The sequence below is a fragment of the Mustelus asterias genome, chromosome 10 (assembly GCF_964213995.1).
Source record: "Mustelus asterias chromosome 10, sMusAst1.hap1.1, whole genome shotgun sequence".
NCBI lineage: Eukaryota > Metazoa > Chordata > Chondrichthyes > Carcharhiniformes > Triakidae > Mustelus > Mustelus asterias.
Genome location: NC_135810.1, coordinates 107,541,409 through 107,561,085, shown reverse-complemented (window position 1 = coordinate 107,561,085; position 19,677 = coordinate 107,541,409). Strand labels below are relative to the sequence as shown.

The following is a 19,677-nucleotide window of genomic DNA, read 5'->3' as shown; positions in this document are numbered from 1 at the left end:
GGCTTAAGGCTCCGAAAGCTTGTGTGGCTTTTGCTACCAAATAAACCTGTTGGACTTTAACCTGGTGTTGTTAAACTTCTTACAATAAATGCTGGCCAGTTAGCGAAGCCCTGTGTCCCACGAATGAATGGGAAAAAAAGATTTGTGTTGCGACTGAAAGAACAATCTTGATTTAAGGAGTTACAAAAGTGCACACATCATCCAGACTTGTTCCAAGTATCTACAACCTTTGAGTGTTTCCTGTCAACGTGTGTGTGTGTCTACACATTTTTGCATTATCTCGTTTGAGGCTACCATGGCTACAGACGGGAAACAATTGCCTATGTCATTTCCAATTCAACCTCTGGCTATCAGGTGAATAAGAGGCACTGAACTTGGTTGGCTACTGGGGAGGGGACTGTAGGGAGCTAATGGATCGACTGTAACCAAGAGGTGGAAAGTGAGAGAGACAGAAAGTGGGTGTGTTACAATAACAAAAAAGAAAGCGGAGAGGAATCAGCAGCTGAGCTGGGGGTTGGTTCTGTCTTGTGCTCTATGGGTGTGGTGACGAGCTAGCTGCTAGCGAGAGGAAAAGAAACTTGGAGCTGGCAGGTTTTTCGTTCGGCTTGCCGCTGGAACTGAATGTTAACTTTTGTCCATAACTTTTTTTCTTAGCGGAAATGTCGAAGTTTATCGTCAGGAGTGACGCTTCTATAAACCCAGAGAGGGAGAGAGTTTGGTGTTTCTCTGTGTGTGAGTTTCAGTGTGGCATTTCTCAGCTCCTGTCTGTAGACACAAGTGATGAAGTACTGGAAAAGTTTAACTCTGCGGGATATTGACAACATCAAGGAGATACATTTGAAGAGAGAGTGAGTTTGTTGTAAGGGGGGGAGAGGAGGTGATCGGAACAAAACACACCCCCAGTGACTATGGAGAGAAGAGAGAACATTGGACGTGGACAGGAGTTTGTTGGAAAATTTTGTGCCTGCCTCTCTCTGTAGGACAGGAGCAAAGTGGACAGACAGACAGACAGACAGTCCCATGCTGTCTCTGTGCATGAACTTATATGGTGCTGGTGGTGAAGGAGGGTTGGTGGTCAAACTGGGGTAGTCAGCAAGGCAGGGTGGTGGTCGACGTGCATGGGAGGAGGAGGAGGTCAGCATGGCTCAGGAGACACCCCCCGCCAAAGGTCGCAAGCTGCCCAGGTCCAAGGGCAGGAGGGAGGGCAAGAGCCGCAGTGTCCGCTCCAACCTGCTGTCCGGCGGGGCCAAGGGCACCGATCAGCCGGGGAGGCTGCATGCCAGCAACCATCTCAAGACCACCAAGTACACGCTGCTCTCCTTCCTGCCCAAGAACCTCTTTGAGCAGTTCCACCGCTTCGCCAATGTTTACTTTGTCTTCATTGCCCTGTTGAACTTTGTGCCCATCGTCAGTGCCTTCCAACCCGAGCTGGCATTGGCCCCTGTGGTCTTCATCCTGGCTGTCACCGCACTGAAGGATCTGTGGGAGGATTACAGGAGATACAGGTCTGACCAGGAGATCAACCACATGGACTGTCTGGTCTACTGCAGGTACTTGCTGCATTAATACTGTAATAGAATGCGGGTAATTCTGAAAGACGTGCTGGTTAGGTGCATTGACCCGAACAGGCGATGGACTGTGGCGACTAGGGGAATTTCACAGTAACTTCATTGCAGTGTTAATGTAAGCCTTACTTATGATTAATAAATAAACTTTACTTTATTTGTGGCATTAATACCTAAATTTTTATGTATTAATGCCACAAATTTAGGTATTAATTTAGGGTGGCACGGTCGCACAGTGGTTAACACTGCTGCTTCACAGCTCCAGGGACCTAGGTTCGATTCCCGGCTTGGGTCACTGTCTGTGTGGAGTTTGCACATTCTCCTAGTGTCTGTGTGGGTTTCCTCCGGGTGCTCCGGTTTCCTCCCACAGTCCAAAGATGTGCGGGTTAGGTTGATTGGCCATGCTCAAAATTGCCCTTAGCGTCCTGAGATGCGTAGGTTAGAGGGATTAGTGGGTAAATATGTAGGGATATGGGGGTAGGGCCTGGGTGGGATTGTGGTCGGTGCATACTCGATGGGCCGAATGGCCTCTTTCTGTACTGTAGGGTTTCTATGATTCTATAGAATTAAGATATTTGTGGCATTAATACTTTAATTTTATAGAATGTAGGGTTTTTTTATTCATCCATGGGATGTGGGTATCACTGGCTGGGCCAGCATTTAGTGCCCATTCCTAATTGCCCTTCAACTGAGTGGCTTACTTGGCCATTTAAGAGCCAACCACATCGCTGTGGCTCTGGAGTCACATGTGGGCCAAACCAAGTAAGGACGGCAGATTCCCTTCCCTGACGGGCATTAGTGAACCAGATGTGTTTTTCTGACCATCGACAATGGTTTCATGGTCATCAGTAGATTCTCAATTTCAGATTTTTTTTTAATGAATTCAAATTTCGCCATCTGCTGTGGTGGGATTCGAACCCGGGTCCCCAGAACATTAGCTGAGTTGCTGGATTACTAGTCTAGCAATAATGCCATTAAGCCATCACCTCCCCAAGTTTCTTGTAAAAACTCAAATGGTTCACTGCTCCTGTTTCTGCCTTGGTTGTCTTGACATCACATTGTAACATCTGTATTCCACCAGATCTTGCATTGGGTCTCTGGATTACCCGTGCAGGGAGAATACCACTACTCCACTGCCTCCCCCTTTTGAAGCATTAACATTCTACTTTTATAGGATGCAGGTATTTTCAACATTAATATTTTATTTTTAAGGTAGGCAGGTGTTTACAACATTCATTTTATTTTTGTAGAATGCAGGTGTTTACAATGTTAATACTTTATTTTCCTAGAATGCAGATGTTTACAGCATTCATATTTTTATAGTACGCTGGTGTTTACAACATTCGTACTTTATTTCTGTGGAATCCAGGTATTTACAACATTGATACATTGGGCGGGTTTTTCCATTCCCCCTGCACTGTATTTTGCGTGTTTTCTGGTCTGCTGCTGTTAATGGGCTTTCCTATTGTTCAGACCCTCTGCCGCTGGAAAACCCATGGCAGGGGGTCACTATGGGAGGGACCAGAAGCTCCCACTGATGGGAACGGCTGGAAAATCTTGCCCCCACTCTTTTCAAAAATGAAAATATTCCAAAATCTTAAGGAAGTATACTTTAAAATCAGTTCTTTGAAGAAGCATTATTTTATAACACGTATCTGGTACATTATTCTCCAGTGCGAGTTTTCTGTTGCCTCGGGTTTGGTGCAGGTCTCTTACGATTCACTCAGGAATTCTGCGTTGCTGTGGCAACACGCACTTTTTACATGTGTGTTGTAGTCTGGATCTATGGATGGTGATGGTAGAGGCTCCAATGTTCTTCCCATCTCTCCAGTTGTTACCGGCTGACGTTGGTGTCAATTGGAAGTATTTACAAGTAGACACTCAACCTGTTTGGTAGCATTGTGAACAGACCTTCCCAACAAGTCCTGGAGTGGGACCTGAACCTGGGGCTTCTGGCTTGGAGGCAGGGTAGCTACCCACTGCGCCACATCCAATGTATAGGGTGCATTTCTCCATTATGGATTTTCAACCATCTTGGTTTACACTGGTACTAGTTTGCCATTTAAGTGCCAAAACTAAAGCTTCCTGTCGGTATCTAGATGCTCTAAGGTTCCTGAGGTTTTGTCTTGGAACGTTCTAAGCAAGCCTCACAACTCTGGCGTTTAAAATATATATGATTTTCAAATTCATAAGTCTGCCATCAAACTCAGCCTAAGATCTGCATATAGAATCCCTTACAGTGCAGAAGGAGGCCGTTCGGCCCATCAAGTCTGCACCGACTCTCTGACAGAGCATCTTATCCCATCCCCATGATTCCACGTATTTACCCTGCTAATTTCCGCACCCCCCAACCTACAATGCCAGGGACTCGGGTTCAATTCCCGGCTTGGGTCACTGTTGGTGTAGAGTCTGCACGTTCTCCCCGTGTCTGCGTGGGTTTCCTCCGGGTGCTCCGGTTTCCACCCACAGTCTGAAAGACGTGCTGGTTAGGTGGATGGGCCACGCTAAATTCTCCCTCAGTGTAGCCGAACGGGTATGGCGACTGGAGGATTTTCACAGTAACTTCATTGCAACTTCATTGCAGTGTTAATGTAAGTCTACTTGTGAGACTAATAAATACACACCTTGGGACAATTTAGCCTGGCCAATCCCCCTAACTGGCACATTTTTGGGTATGTAACAGGTGATAGGCTAACTTCCTATTTCAGGTTGTCTCTGCAGTTTTTTGTAAGTTGGAACATTAACAATCTTCACATTGCAACACTGGATGTTTTTTTCTGTACACAGCTGCAGTACACGATGCGGACTCAAGCAGACTTTAATCATTCTTAACGGTTTGATTTACTGCCAGGGTGCTTTATAGATAGCTTTTTCCATATAAATCATCCCCACAAAGTTTACCTTAAGGATCACCTTGGGATACGCTGTGCTTTGAAAAACAGATCAAATACATGCACCAGGTTCTGTGATGAGCGGTAATTGGCTGGACATCTGTTGTCATGATTTTTTTCCCTAATTCAAGGGTGAGATTTCTACTCAAGGTGAGCTTTGGGAAGGTCTGATCTACTTGTACGAGTGTACGCTGGGATTTAATTTTAAAGGTTTGTTCCAAAGGCATAGACAGCGGCTTAGAAACTTTTGGGTGGGGGGGCGGGGGGGGTGCATCACTGCAGATGCATCTACCAGACTAATTGATTAAAGTTTTTTAAAAAGTTTATTTATTAGTGCCACAAGTAGGCAGCACGGTGACAGTGGTTAGCACTGTTGCCTCACAGCACCAGGGACCCAGGTTCAATCCTGGCCTTGGGTCACAGTCTGTTTGGAGTCTGCACGTTCTCCCCGTGTCTGCATGGGTTTCCTCCAAGTGCTCCGGTTTCCTCCCACACTCCAAAGATGTGCGGGTTAGGTTGATTGGCCGTGCTAGATTGACCCCAGTGTCAGGGGGATTAGCAAGGGTAAATATGTGGGGTTATGGGAATACGGTGTGGGTGAGATTGTGGTGGGTGCAGACTCCATAGGCCAAATGGCCTACTTCTGCATTGTAGGGATTCAGTGATTCTAGGCTTACATTAACACTGCAATGAAGTTATTGTGAAAATCCCCTAGTCGCCACACTCTGGCGCCTGTTCGGGTACATTGACCATGCTAAATTCTCCCTCAATGCACCTAATCAGCATGTTTTTGGGAATCAAACCCAGGTACCTGACACAGCAAGGCAGCAGTGCTTGTCACCGTAATGGTCACCGATAATGCCCATCTTCCAGCCTCTTGCAGAATCATCTTCATTCTCAGAAGGTCCATCTTCCAAATGAGAGCGCTTCCAGAGGTCCATCTTCATTCCCAGGAGGTCTATCCTTTTTCTTCAATAATGGGTCAGTCATGTTGAGTGCCTTTCCAATATGGCAACCGGATACAATGGCTATGAGCCTTGCCCCACCGTGGAAGATGGTGCCCAGTCGTATAATCAATGAGTTTGGGGCTGGAAGACGTGTCGTGTTTTCCTGCAAGCCTCCTTAGTGGGAAACACCCCTGGTCCCCGTCACTCCCACAGGACTAAACCCTGATGGAAGAACGCCACCGTTAACTCTGTTTCTCTCTGTTTTTATTTACATTTTAATATTGGGAAGGAGTGGCTGATTTCTGTTGACATTAAAAAAAATCCTGTTCAAAGTCTGAAGTTCCCTGATCAACCTCCTTGAAGGAGGTTCTTATCGGTGTGTCTTACACCATGATATTATTGGTACTTTAAACACCGATGCACATCCTAAACCTCTTTTAATTGACATTTGGGTGGAATTTTGTCAAAGATGTCATTCTGGGCTAGGAAAGGCCAGCGACCTTCCCGCACTCTGGGAGGGTCGGGGCCTAAACCGGCCAACAAGCCCAACTTCAGAGTACAGGTGCCCTGATCTCAAAGTGAATTGAAGAATCTCAGCTCTCCTGCATCGAACATCATCCTCCCTCCTCCTCATTGGATGCATGTTTCCACCCAACCACCACCTACCCCCACCCCAAACACAGATTGTCATCCTCGGGGCAATGGAACACCGCCCCCTGCCCCTACCTGGGGCACTGCCATGTGGGCACAGCCAGGTTTGCATGGCCCAGTCATGTCCCTGACCATCCAAGGGGCCTCAATAGCCTCTGAGCACCTTGGCGTGGCCACCGTGCCTGGTCTCCGTCTGAGGAGACCCGGTAGCGATTCTCGGTGGGTTCTCACTGTGTCTGAGGGTCGGAGAATCCTGGGAGCAGGGAGAATCTTGAAACAGACAAAGCGTATTTAAATGTGCGGGAAGCAGATTATGCCCGGGCGCGGGAGCTGGGAGAACCACAAAGGAAGTTCTTTCTAGCACTAAACGCTCTGGGGCCCCTCCCCCGTGATTCTCCGACCCCGTGCGGCCCCGATCTGATCTGTATCGGGCGCAACATGGCTGGATAATCGCTCCCACAATCCATTTACGGGAAAATATATCCTTGCATTAATATTGTTGACGGGTTGCAGTCTTCAGATTTATTGCAACAGATCAGATAAACCATTCTTTGACCTATGGCCCAGTCGATTTTCCCAGGATCTTTCGCAGCAAAAGCTAACTCAGATCACAAGTTGTTTTTTTAGTTCTATTGAAGTTGCTTCTACTTTTTCATTCATAGAATCCCTATAGTGTAGAAGGAGGCCATTTGGCCCATTGAGACTGCACTGACCACAATCCCACCCAGACCCCATCCCCGTAACCCCACATGTTTACCCTGCTAATCCTCCTGACACTAAGGGTCAATATAGCATGGCCAATCCACCTAACCCACACATCTTTGGAGTGTGGGAAGACACGCAGACCACGAGAAGAATATGCAAATTCCACACAGTCACCTGAAGCCGGAATCGAACCCGGGTCCCTGGCGCTGTGAGGCAGCAATGTTAACCACTGTGCCACCGTGCCGCCTAATTCACTTGTGTGAATTGCGCTGTCAAGAATGTGCTTTCATTTATAATTGAGAGGGCCGCGTGGTAGCATACTGACACGTGCATTTCTGGGAATGTTCCTAGCTTTGCATTTGGAATCCAGTTCCAATTTGGCGAGGGTTCCGAAGTGGCTATTTGCCTGGTTGTTAAGTCCGCTAAGTGTGTTGAATCGGAGTCGGGACAGATGTTTTCTCAGCTTTATTATTACTGTAACAGGATGAAGCTTGAACTGCTTTTTCTTTTGCCTGTGCAGATGGCATGGCCACAGAACCCTAACCCTTTAGTAAACTGGGACTGAGTTAAACTTAAACTAGTCCGAGCCGCTCTTACCTGCTGAAACTATGACGGACCCATCTGTTTTACTCTTTGAAAGATCTTTTCAATTCTGATTGTTTCCCTTTTTTACGCTGGAATTTCAAACCTTTCATTTTGAAATAACAAATGGTTTACAAATAGGAAATGAAATGTATTCCTCAGTCTTTGGTCTCTACTCCTGTTTTTTAAAAAAAAAATGCTCCCTTTTCCCAGAAACAGGAGTGAGTCATGAGGATGGAATTAAAGTCAATCTGTTATGTTTTAGCTGACAAATAGTGTAGGAATTGTTTTGTGAATCGAGCACTTAAACCACCGTTAATAATACAGTTTAGTTAGGAATTAAAAACAGAACCATCCCCTTTCGAGATTGTGAAAAACCATAGTGCTTTTATTCATTCCATGCTGCAATTTTGACAGCACATGAGTAGATGGCAAAACATGTTTCCAGCCCATTGCCACTGACTTTTGCAAAGCCCGACACTCTTAACATCACTTTAATGTCCGCAAATATCAGCCTTCAATTTCAAAATTCAGAAATGAGAAAATACCCAGATATTTAAATGTGGTTGAGGGGTTACATTGCAACTGAAGTTTCAGTGGTGGATAAACCACTTCCTCAAGGTAGCCCTGCATCTGCCACAAGTTGTTCAGATGATTTTGGTTTGACTGCTTACCTTCCCTAACTGAAATAGAGGCTACTTTGCAAGGAACCAAAAGTTGCTCTGGAGTGTACATAGCCATCTTGTCAGTTGAAATGGAAGACTACAGGAGTTATCACCATCTAAAAGGATGTGGAGGCTTTGGAGAGGGTACAGAAATAGGTTACCACGATGTTGCCTGGTTTGAAGGGCATTAGCTGTGAGGAGAGATTGGAAAAACTTGGTTTGTTTTCACTGAGGGGCGACCTTATAGAAGTTTACAAAATTGTGAGAGGCCTGGGATCATCTGAATCATTTCTCCAAGGTAGAAATGTCAATTACTAGGGGACAGTAAGAAGTCTCAACACCAGGTTAAAGTCCAACAGGTTTATTTGGTATCACGAGCTTTCGGAGCGCTGCTCCTTCATCAGGTGAGTTACAATTACTAGGGTTTAAGGTAAAAGGGGGAAAGTTCAAAGGAGATGTGAGAGGCAAGTTTTTTACACAGAGGGTGGGAAGTGCCTGGAATGCGCTGCCAGAGGAAGTGATAGAAGCAGATACAATAGCAACGTTTAAGAGGCATCTTGACAGATACAGGAATAGGCAGGGAATAGAGGGATGCAGACCGTGTAGAGGAAAAAGGTCTTTAGTTTAGAAAGGAATCATGTGTCAATGCAGGCTTGGTGGGCCGCAGCTTTTTCCTGTGCTGTACTGTTCCTTGTTTTTTGGTTCATCTATTCCAATCCTGCATTTATCCATCACTCTCTCGCAGGGGTTTACTTAAACATAGAGGAGTCGCCCTCAGTCCCACAAAATGAGGATGCGTCAGCCGGGTTTCATGATTTACGTGTCCTCGGGTGAATCACCAAGCCAGTCCCGGAGCCCCGGGTCCAGAAGCAGGGAGGACGAGAGTTGCCCTGAAGAAAGGGGTGGGGAAGGGGTTTCTTGAGCCAAGGTTCTGCTCTTTTCCCCCTTCCCATTTTTGTCACGTCTCCACAGCAGAGATTTTTTGGTCATTTTCCGACGGTGCCGTAGGTCCCTGGCGCTGTGAGGCAGCAGTGCCGTAGGTCCCTGGCGCTGTGAAGCAGCAGTGCCGTAGGTCCCTGGCGCTGTGAGGCAGCAGTGCCGTAGGTCCCTGGCGCTGTGAAGCAGCAGTGCCGTAGGTCCCTGGCGCTGTGAGGCAGCAGTGCCGTAGGTCCCTGGCGCTGTGAAGCAGCAGTGCCGTAGGTCCCTGGCGCTGTGAGGCAGCAGTGCCGTAGGTCCCTGGCGCTGTGAAGCAGCAGTGCCGTAGGTCCCTGGCGCTGTGAGGCAGCAGTGCCGTAGGTCCCTGGCGCTGTGAAGCAGCAGTGCCGTAGGTCCCTGGCGCTGTGAAGCAGCAGTGCCGTAGGTCCCTGGCGCTGTGAGGCAGCAGTGCCGTAGGTCCCTGGCGCCACCTGGCATGGCTTATGACCAGTTCCTCTCTCACACGTGCCCAATGTCAAATTGTCCCCTTTTCAGTGAGACCTTCAGCGTGTGCTTAAAGACGTTTTCTCTGCCCTCCTTGAGATCGGGCGACATCCTTGAGTTGTGAAAAGCAAATCTGCTTCAGAAGGAAGGAGGTGGATTAATGATTAAGAAAATGGCTTTGCTCCTCCTTGTCTCTTGAATCTCCTCCCGCCCCATCACCTGAGATATCTACGCTACTCTTGACATTCCCGATTATTAATCATTTCACCACTGGTGGCCATGTCTTCAGTTACCTCGGCCCCAAGTTCTAGGATGTCTCCCTTGTAAGTCTCCACCTCTCTACCGTGCTTCTTCAGGACACTCCTTCAAACCTACTTCTTTGGTTGAGCTTTTGGTGACCTGACCGACAATCGCATGCGTGGTTTGATGTCATACTGGGCTGTTTTACTACGTGAAACGTGCTGTCTTATCAGCAAGCTGTTGTGGTTCTCTTTCTGTGTGGTTCTCATTTCCCCTCTGCTCTTCCTTCACAGAAAGCACCTTTTCTTTCTCTTGTGTCTTGCTACATCACGTTATAGTTAAGGAAGCCTGCGAACGCCTCCGCTTTCTCAGAAGGCAAAGGAAATTTGGCATGTCAGCTACAACTCTCTCCAACTTTTACAGATGCACCATAGAAAGCATTCTTTCTGGTTGTATCACAGCTTGGTATGGCTCCTGTTCTGCCCAAGACCATAAACTACAAAAAGTCGTGAATGAAGCCCAGTCCATCACATAAACTAGCCTCCCATCCATTGACTCTGTCTACACTTCCCGCTGGAAAGAATGCTTTCTGTGGTGCATCTGTAAAAGTTGGTGAGAGTTGTAGCTGACATGCCAAATTTCCTTAGCCTTCTGAGAAAGTGGAGGCGTTTGTAGGCTTCCTTAGCTATAGTGTCGGCATGGGGGGACCAGGACAGGTTGTTGGTGAAGTGTAGAGCCTGCATGCTCTCCCCGTGTCTGCGTGGGTTTCCTCCGGGTGCTCCGTTTTCCTCCCACAGTCCAAAAGACGCGCTGGTTAGGTGCATTGTCCATGCTTAATTTTCCCTCAGTGTTACCCGAACAGGCATCAGAGTGTGGCGACTAGGGGATTTTCACAGTAACTTCATTGCGGTGTTATTGTAAGCCTCCGAATAAAAACAAAACTTGTAACTGATCACCAACCTGCTGGTCAGCTGCCTGTCCGAGAAACATAGTGAGAAGACAGGGTTGGCGGGTGGGGAGGCCCAAGAGGTCGGACCTGCCATCCGGATCAAAGGAAGGCTCGTCGACAAATTGGGAGGGCATGATGGGAAGAGTGCAACTGACAAGAGAAATCTCCGCATTCGAATTGGATTTAATGGTGGAGATTCCCGTTTGTTTCTCGATGGGCATCTCGGGAACCTAAGTGCAGAGAACGGGTAAAATGGTTTCCAGACAGAATCTGGTTTGCCCCTTCCCCCCACCACCCCGACCTCAGCTGTTTCTGTTGAACAGGTTGGGTAAAATTGACACAGTGAAAAGAAAAGTAAGTTTATTTCCCCCTTCCCCATCCCAGTCCCTCTTCTTGGCATCTCTTAACATTGGTGAGAGTGAGTCAGAATTGTCAACAGTGTAGTCAACACCTTGGTTAGATCCAGTTCCGTTCGTTTTATTAGCACAGAAGGTTTTATTTTCCGCACTGAAGGAAAGCTATAATGTTTTTTTTGCCAAAAGAAGGTGCGAACTAGCTACCTGATGACTCGCTCTTTTGTCGAAAGGGTTTCAATGAGGACGGTTCGCCTGCTGCTGAATTCCTGTTGCTAGGATGTGCAGGAGTGAAAAGGTTGTGTCTTTTCGATATGTTTTTGCTCTCTTTTTCGCCTGTGTCTGGGACTGGGAAGCCAGCTGTGCCCTTACCCCACAGCTGGCTCTCTGCCAGTGCTGGAGACCAGAAGGCTTGCATTAGTAGCTTGTTTGGCTGTCGGCACAGTCTTGACTGGACTTCAGAGAGCACGGTGGAGAGGAGATTATTTCTGCTCGGCTGGGAGTGATGACAAGACACCCTCGCCCTTCGCGCCAAAGCTTCTCCTTAAAGCGTGCCACACAATGAATTACTTCTTGAAATGTGATGCATTTTTCACTTGAGCAAATACATTTTCCCGGTCGTGTCTAACCTGGAAATGAAGTAAAGCAGTTGTTTACTCTTGCTAGCTCTCACCGCTGCCTGGAATGTAGCTGTTTTTAACGCTGCTCTCTGCGTGTAAATATCAACAGTTGGCCCGATGCTAATTGTGCAGTGTGGTTTTTTTTTTGTGTGTGTTTTCATTCATTCATGGCAAAGTCAGCATTTGTTCCCCCATCAGTGATGGCCCTGAACCGGGTGGCTTGTTAGGCCATTTCAGAGAGCGGTTAAGAGTCAAGCGTGTGAGTCTGGAGTCGCATGTAGGCCAGACCAAGAACAAAGAAAATTACAGCACGGGAACAGGCCTTTGGCTCTCCAAGTCTGCACCGACCATGCTGCCCGTCTGATCTAAAACCCCCTACACTTCCGGGGACCATAATCCCTCCATTCCCATCCTATTCATGTATTTGTCAAGACACCCCTTAAAAGTCACTATCGTATCTGCTTCCACTGCTCCCCTGGCAGCGAGTTCCAGGCATCCACCACCCTCTGTGTAAAAGGAAAATTCATTTTACCCGTTCTCTGCACTTAGGCTCCTCAGGTGCCCATTGGGCGGCACGGTAGCACAGTGGTTAGCACTGCTGCTTCACAGCTCCAGGGACCTGGGTTCGATTCCCGGCTTGAGTCACTGTTGGTTTGGAATTTGCACATTCTCCTCGTGTCTGCGTGGGTTTCCTCCGGGTACTCCGGTTTCCTCCCACAGTCCAAAGATGTGGTTGATTGGCCATGCTAAAATTGCCCCTTAGTGTCCTGAGATGTGTAGGTTAGAGGGATTAGTGGGTAAATATGTAGGGATATGGGGGTGGGGCCTGGGTGGGATCATGGTCGGTGCAGACTCGATGGGCCAAATGGCCTCTTTCTGCACTGTGGGGTTTCTATGATTCTTTCAATGAAAAACTTGCCTCGGACAGCTACTTTAAACCTTGCCCCTCGCAACTTAAACCTCTTCGTAATTGACTCTTCCACCCTGGGAAAAAGGGTGGTACGGATGAAAGATTTCCTTCCCTGAGGAGGTATTAGTGAACCAGATGGGTTCATAGTCATCATTGGACTTTTAATTCCTGTCCAACTTCCAACATCTGCCATGGTGGGATTCGAACCCTTGTCCCCAGCGTGTTACCCTGGATCTCTGGATTACTAGTCCAGTGACAATACCGCTACGCCACTGCCTCCCCATTGGCATTTCTGTTATTTGCCTTTTGAGAGACCGTCTCCCTCCGCTTACAGCATTGCGACTGACTCTCTCATCCTGGCATCAATATTATAGACCCAGCAAAAGCATATTGCGATGAACCAGGGTCCTGGGTCTGCCCCCCATTCCCATTACCTCAGTTACTGGAGCACCAGGCATGAGAAACATTTGTAAACAAGTGATGTCCAGCACAACGAAGTTTGGCATTAGCTGTGGCTCAACTGGTGTCACTTTCTCGGTTGAGTCAGAAGCTTGTGGGTTCAAGCCCCACATTCCTTCTCAGTCGCGAGATCAAAATCCTGGAACAGCCTCCCCAGCAGCACGGTGGGTGTTCCGACACCTTGGGGACTGCAGCGGTTCAAGAAGGCTACCACCCTCTGAAGGGCAACTTAGGGATGGGCAATAAGTGCTGGTCTAGTCAGTGACACCCACATCCATGAAAGAATAAGGAACAAAAATTCTCAAGACCCGAGCACCAAATCGGGGCTGGCACTCCACTGCGTTACTGAGGGAGTGCTGCACTATCAGGAGTGTTTGCCTTTGGATGAGCAGGTAAAACCCAACCCCCTCTCCCCATCAGGGAGGATGTGAATGATTCCGTGGCTCTAATTTGAAGAAGAGGAGAGTTATACCAGGAGAAACTTTTTCACCCAAAGGGTTGTGAATCTGTGGCATTCCCTGCCCAGTGAAACAGTTGAGGCTACCTCATTGAATGTTTTTAAGGCAAGGATAGATACATTTTTGAACAAGTAAAAGAATTAAGAGCTACGGTGAGCGGGTGGGTAAGTGGAGCTGAATCCACATAAAGATTAGCCATGACTTTATTGGATGGCAGAGCAGGCTCGAGGGGCCAAATGGCCTGCTCCTAGTTGTAATGTTTTTATGTGTCATGACCAACGTGGTGAAAACAGATTATCTGGTGATGATCTCAATACTGCTGCGCACAAATTAAGTTGAAATGTTTCCTACAGATCTTTGAAGGGCCGGGGAGTCGAGGGTCATGAGGGCGAGGCAGCAAAGTGGAGTTGAGACAAGGTCAGACCAACCATCATGGAGTAGGCTGTGGGGGCCATGTGTCCTACTCCGACTGCTATATCTTATGTTCTTGCCTCACACTGGGTACCTATGGCTGGGGAGGGGCTTCCACACATCTTGTCACTTCTGTCAGGAGACTGATTTCAGACATTAAGTGAAGCCAGGAAAGTAAAATTGATTGGGCCTAGCTTGTATCAAAATGTCTGGGCCCTGCAGCTCTCTTCTGGCCCCCTGCTCCTTGATACCACCCTACTGTTAAAACCCCACGCTGCCTTGCCCTCTTCTTGATTTGGTTGACTATTTTGCCGCACTGCTCAGTTCAGTAAGACTGCCTCCATTCCAAGCCGAGAGTAGCCAGCCAATGACCTCTGTCCAGCTCCACAATGGGGCACAGTGTGTCCTATAGCGAGGAATTGGTTGTATCTTTTGGGGCTTTAACATAGATTTTCTCCAATGTTTGGCCATGGTTGGATGTCATTAACTTGTCTGCTTTAGGTTTTATAAAAAATAATAATAATTGACTGTACCAAAGTTCCAACGTCATTTATTCTGGTTCGCTGTATTTTTAAATTGATATTTCTTCATGCTGGAGGCTTACTGAAAATTAGCCTTGAGCTACATTTGTCCCTTCCCGTAGACTATTATTGCGGCTGTAAACCTCCCCGAATTTACCAAAATAAACCTTGTCTTTGGAAATGTATGGTTATTACTGTATGGGCGGCACGGTAGCACAGTGGTTAGCACTGCTGCTTCACAGCTCCAGGGTCCTGGGTTCGATTCCTGGCTCGGGTCACTGTCTGTGTGGAGTTTGCACATTCTCCTCGTGTCTGCGTGGGTTTCCTCTGGGTGCTCCAGTTTCCTCCCACAGTCCAAAGATGTGCGGGTTAGGTTGATTGGCCAGGTTAAAAATTGTCCCTTAAAGTCCTGGGATGTGTAGGTTAGAGGGATTAGTGGGTAAAATATGTGGGGGTAGGGCCTGGGTGGGTTTGTGGTCGGTGCGGACTCGATGGGCCGAATGGCCTCCTTCTGCACTGTAGGGTTTCTATGTTTCTATGTTTACTTGAGGGAGACTCTAAAGTACAGGTTCATTGTGACATGTACATCTGCTGTGCAGAAGCTTTTATTTATTCATTCCTGGGATATGGTGGTTGATAGTAAGACCAACATTTTAGTGTGGTGAAGAAGGCATTCGACATGCTTGGTTTCATTGGTCAGAACATTGAATACAGGAGTTGGGACATCTTGTCGAAGTTGTACAAGACATTAGTAAGGCCACACTTGGAATACTGTGTACAGTTCTGATAACCCTATTATAGAAAGAATATTATGAACTTAGAAAGAGTGCAGAAAAGATTTACTAGGATGCTAACAGGACTTGATGGTTTGGGTTGTAAGGAGGAGGTTGGATAGATTTTTTCCCTGGAGGGTAGGAGTGATCTTACAGAAGTCTATTAAATAATGAGGGGAATTGATCAGCTAGATAGTCAACATCTTTTCCCAAAGGTAGGGGAGTCTAAAACTAGAGGGGATAGGTTTAAGGCAAGAGGGGAGAGATACAAAAGGGTCCAGAGGGGCAATTTTTACACACACGGGGTGGTGAGTGTCTGGAACAAGCTGCCAGAGGTAGTAGTAGAGGCGGGTTCAATTTTGTCTTTTAGAAAGCGTTTAGACAGTTACATGGGTAAGATGGGAAGAGGGATATAGGCCAAATGAGGGCAATTGGGACTAGCTTAGTGGTTTAAAAAAATGGGCAGCATGGACAAGTTGGGCTGAAGGTCTTGTTTCCATGCTGTAAACCTCTCTGACTCTATTATTGCCCGTCCCCAGTGCCTCTAGGGAAGGCAGTGGTGGTGAGCTGGATTCTTGAACCATTGCAGTCCGTGCGGTATGGTTGCCATCCAAAATGCTGCGAGGGAAGGAGGGAGTTCTAGAACTCTGACCCAGTGACGGGGAGAAACAACAAAATAGTTCCGAATTGGGATGGTGTGTGCGATTCAGCCCGTGGCCTGCTTCTCTGTATCTTCCAGCTGTTGGATGTGGTTCAGTTGGTAACACACTCACCTCTGAGCTACGAGTTCCGGGGTTCAAGTCCCACCTGAGGGCCGGAGTACCCAAACCCGTGCTGGCAAACCCGTGCTGGCACTCCCGTGCAGTACTGAGGGAGCTCTACACTGTTGGAGGCGCCGCCTTTAAGATGAAACGTCAAACTAAGGCCCCGTTTGCCAGCTCGGGTCCTCTGCCACCCTTTTGAAGAAGTCCAGGGATGTTGGCGCCAATGCCTTGGCCAATATTTACCCCTCAACCAATGCGGTTGACTTTAGATGCCCTCTGAAAGGGCCCATCAAGCCACTTGGTTTTGAGGCAATTAGGGATGGGCAACAAATGCTAGCTTTGTCAGTGATGCCCACATCCAATGAAGGAATAAATTAAGTTAACATCCCAAAAACATAGTGGTTTTCACATTGCTGTTTGTGCGAGCTCGCAGTGTGCCAATTGGCTGCTACATTTCCTACATTACAACAGTGACTCTACTTTCAAAACATTTCATTGGCTACAACACACTTTTGGGTATCTGGTGGTTGTGAACGACGCTATATCGTTCCACGCCTTTTCTTTCATGGGATGAGTGAGCCAGGTGTGATGGGAGTTGAGTGATCAGATCAAATGCCCTGTTGACTGTTTAACAAAGCTTTGTACATCGGAACATAGCAACATAGGAACTAGGAGCAGAAGTAGGAAAATTCAGCCCTTCGAGGCTGCTCCACCATTCAGTCAGATCATGGCTGATCTCTCCTTGGTCTCAAATCCACCTTCCTACTTGATCCCCTTTTTTCCCTTTTTCTTAAATTAGAAATATATCTATTTCCTTCGTGAAACGATTTAATGATTCAGACACCACCGCGCTATGGGGCAGCAAATTGCACAAATTCATCCCCGTCTGCGAGAAGTAGTTCCTTCTCATCTCAGTTTTAAATGGCACAGTGGTTAGCACTGCTGCCTCACAGTGCCAGGGGCCCAGCATCAATTCTGGCCTCGGGTGACTGTCTGTCTATATGGAGTTTGCACATTCTCCCCTTGTCTGTGTGGGTTTCCTCTGGGTGCTCCGGTTTCCTCCCACACTCCAAAGATGTGCGGGTTAGGTGGATTGGCCATACTAAATTGCGCCTTAGTGCCCCAAGATGTGTAGGTTAGGGGGATTAGTGGGGTAAATACTTGGGGTTACAGGGAACAGGTCTGGGTGGGATTGTCCCTTAGTGTCAGGGAGATTGCGTGGGGTTAAAGGATAAGGGCCTGGGTGGAATTGTTGTCGGTGCAGACTCGATGGGCCGAATGGCCTCTTTTTGCACTGTAGGGATTCTATGAAATCTACCGCCTCTCAACCTATACCTGTGACCTCTTGTTCTAGATTGCCACACAAGGGGAAACATTTGGTCTACATTTACTTTATCAATCCCTTTTAAAATTTTATATACCTCGATTAGATCACCTCACATCCTTCTAAACTCCAGAGAGTATAAGCCCAAACTATTTATTCTCTGTGCAGACGGCATGTAAACACATGAGCAAAAAGCACCGATTGCAAGCTCACGTGGCTGTTTTGAAGCGGTAAGATCAGTGGCATTGATTTGGACTGCTGGCTTTATCCTGCCCTCTGGTAACAAAAAACAGAGCTTCCTACATACATGTATTCACGTGTTGTGCATAGAACTGTCAGATGTTGTCTAAAGCCCAATGATAGAATCCCGACAGTGCAGAAGGAGGCCATTTGGCCCATTGAGTCTGCGTTGACCACAATCCACCCAGATCCTATCCCCCTAACACCACGTATTTACCCTGCTAGTCCCCCTGATACTAAGGGGCGATTTATTATGGCCAATCTACCTAACCTGCACATCTTTGGACCGTAGGAGGAAACCGGAGCACCCGGAGGATACCCACACAGACATGGGGAGATGTGCAAACTCTACACAGACAGTGACCCAAGGCCGGAATTGAACCTTGGTCCCTGGCCCTGTGAGGTAGCAGTGCTAACCACTGTGCCATGGTGCTACCTATGTGTGAGATTAAGTCTTGATACGAAACAAAACAGGAGTTAAAGACTTCCTGGATTTCGACAGTAGTTTTGCGCTCTCAGCCCATGTATGGGGGTCCTCTCTCCCCTTGCTATTGGCTCCTGGGTGCACACAGCAATCCCATACTACCGTGTGGTTGTATTGGCTCACTGACTCCGATGATCTATGTGTCTTTGCAGCCTTGTGGAGTCTGTGAACTATTGGTATATAAGTTGTCCTAGGCTGCACCCTCTTAGTTTTCTGAGAAATCTATTACTTTCTTGTTTGGTTGCACTTGTTTGTCTCACACTCTTGATCTTGGGGCACAGGGTGTTGGGGAGGGAGGAGGCTCTCCTCATGGACCTGCTCCTGGGCCAGGCCAAGCTGGCCATTAATAGGTACAGGCAGCGAAGGGGGTCGTCTGTCCCGACTCTCTGCCCCATCTTCTGCAACTATGTTCACTGCTGGGAGGTCCCTGGAAAGGGGAAAACATGGTGTCATCGAGGCTTTCCATACCCGATGGGCACCGTGGGGAATGGGATGTGTTATTGACCCATTTAAAGAAGTGTTATGATGTTTTTGATTTGATTTATTATTGTCACATGTATTAACATACAGTGAAAAGTATTGTTTTTTGCGCACTTACAGACAAAGCATACCGTTCATAGAGAAGGAAAGGAGAGAGTGCAGAGTGTAGTGTTACAGTCATAGCTAGGGTGTAGAGAAAGATCAACTTAATGCAAGGTAGGTCCATTCAAAAGTCTGATGGCAGCAGGGAAGAAGCTGTTCTTGAGTCGGTTGGTACGTGACCTCAGACTTTTGTATCTTTTTCCCAACGGAAGAAGGTGGAAGAGAGAATGTCCGGGGTGTGTGAGGTCCTTAATTATGCTGGCTGCTTTTCCGAGGCAGCGGAAAGTGTAGACAGAGTCAATGGATGGGAGGCTGGTTTGTGTGATGGACTGGGCTACACTCATGACCTTTTGTAGTTGCTTGTAGTCAGATGTCACGTACCAACCGACTCAAGAACAGCTTCTTCCCTGCTGCCATCAGACTTTTGAATAGACCTACCTTGCATTAAATTGATCTTTCTCTTCACTCTAACTATGACTGTAACATCTACACTCTCCTTTCTTTCTCTATGAACGGTATGCTTTGTCTGTATAGCGCGCAAGAAACAATACTTTTCACTGTGTGTTAATTGCTTGCGGTCTTGGGCAGAGCAGGAGCCATACCAAGCTGTGATACAACCAGAAAGAATGTTTTCTATGCTGCATTGCCTGCTGCATTCCCTACATTGGAGAGCAACATTGACTATAAAGCGCTTTGAAACGTCTAGGGTGGGATTTTCCGGCCGCGCTCGCCCCCAGATCAGAAATTCCCGCCGGAGGTCAATGGACCTTGGCATGGTCCGCCGAATTTTCCATCCTGCCGACAACAATTCCCGTAGCGGGCGGGAGGGGAGAATTCCGCACCCAGTGTTGGCGAAGATCGCCACATAAATGCAGGCCTTTCCTTTCTTTTAACTGGAGGGGGAAATCTGTCTGCTGTGTGTTTATGAGTAGTTTGTGGGCTTTGTCTCGATGCGAGTCACCAACAGTGGTTAAACCTTCATACCAGTGTAATTTGATTTGATTTATTATTGTCACATGTATTCGTATATAGTGAAGAGTATTGTTTCTTGCGCGCTATACAGACAAAGCACACCGCTCATAGAGAAGGAAAGGAGAGAGTGCAGAATGTAGTGTTACAGTCATAGCTAGGGTGTAGAGAAAGATCAACTTAATGCGAGGTAGG

General features: G+C 47.4%; 1 protein-coding gene across 1 annotated transcript in view; it reads left to right on the top strand.

Moving 5' to 3' along the window:
* The first annotated feature begins 824 nt into the window (after nucleotides 1-824).
* atp10a (ATPase phospholipid transporting 10A) overlaps nucleotides 825-19,677 on the top strand; it is a 187,436-nt gene continuing 168,583 nt past the window's right edge. The window contains exon 1 of the mRNA XM_078222415.1: nucleotides 825-1,550. Within this exon, the coding sequence (XP_078078541.1) occupies nucleotides 1,141-1,550 (410 nt within the window). The 5' untranslated portion in view covers nucleotides 825-1,140. The remainder of the gene's footprint in view (nucleotides 1,551-19,677) is intronic.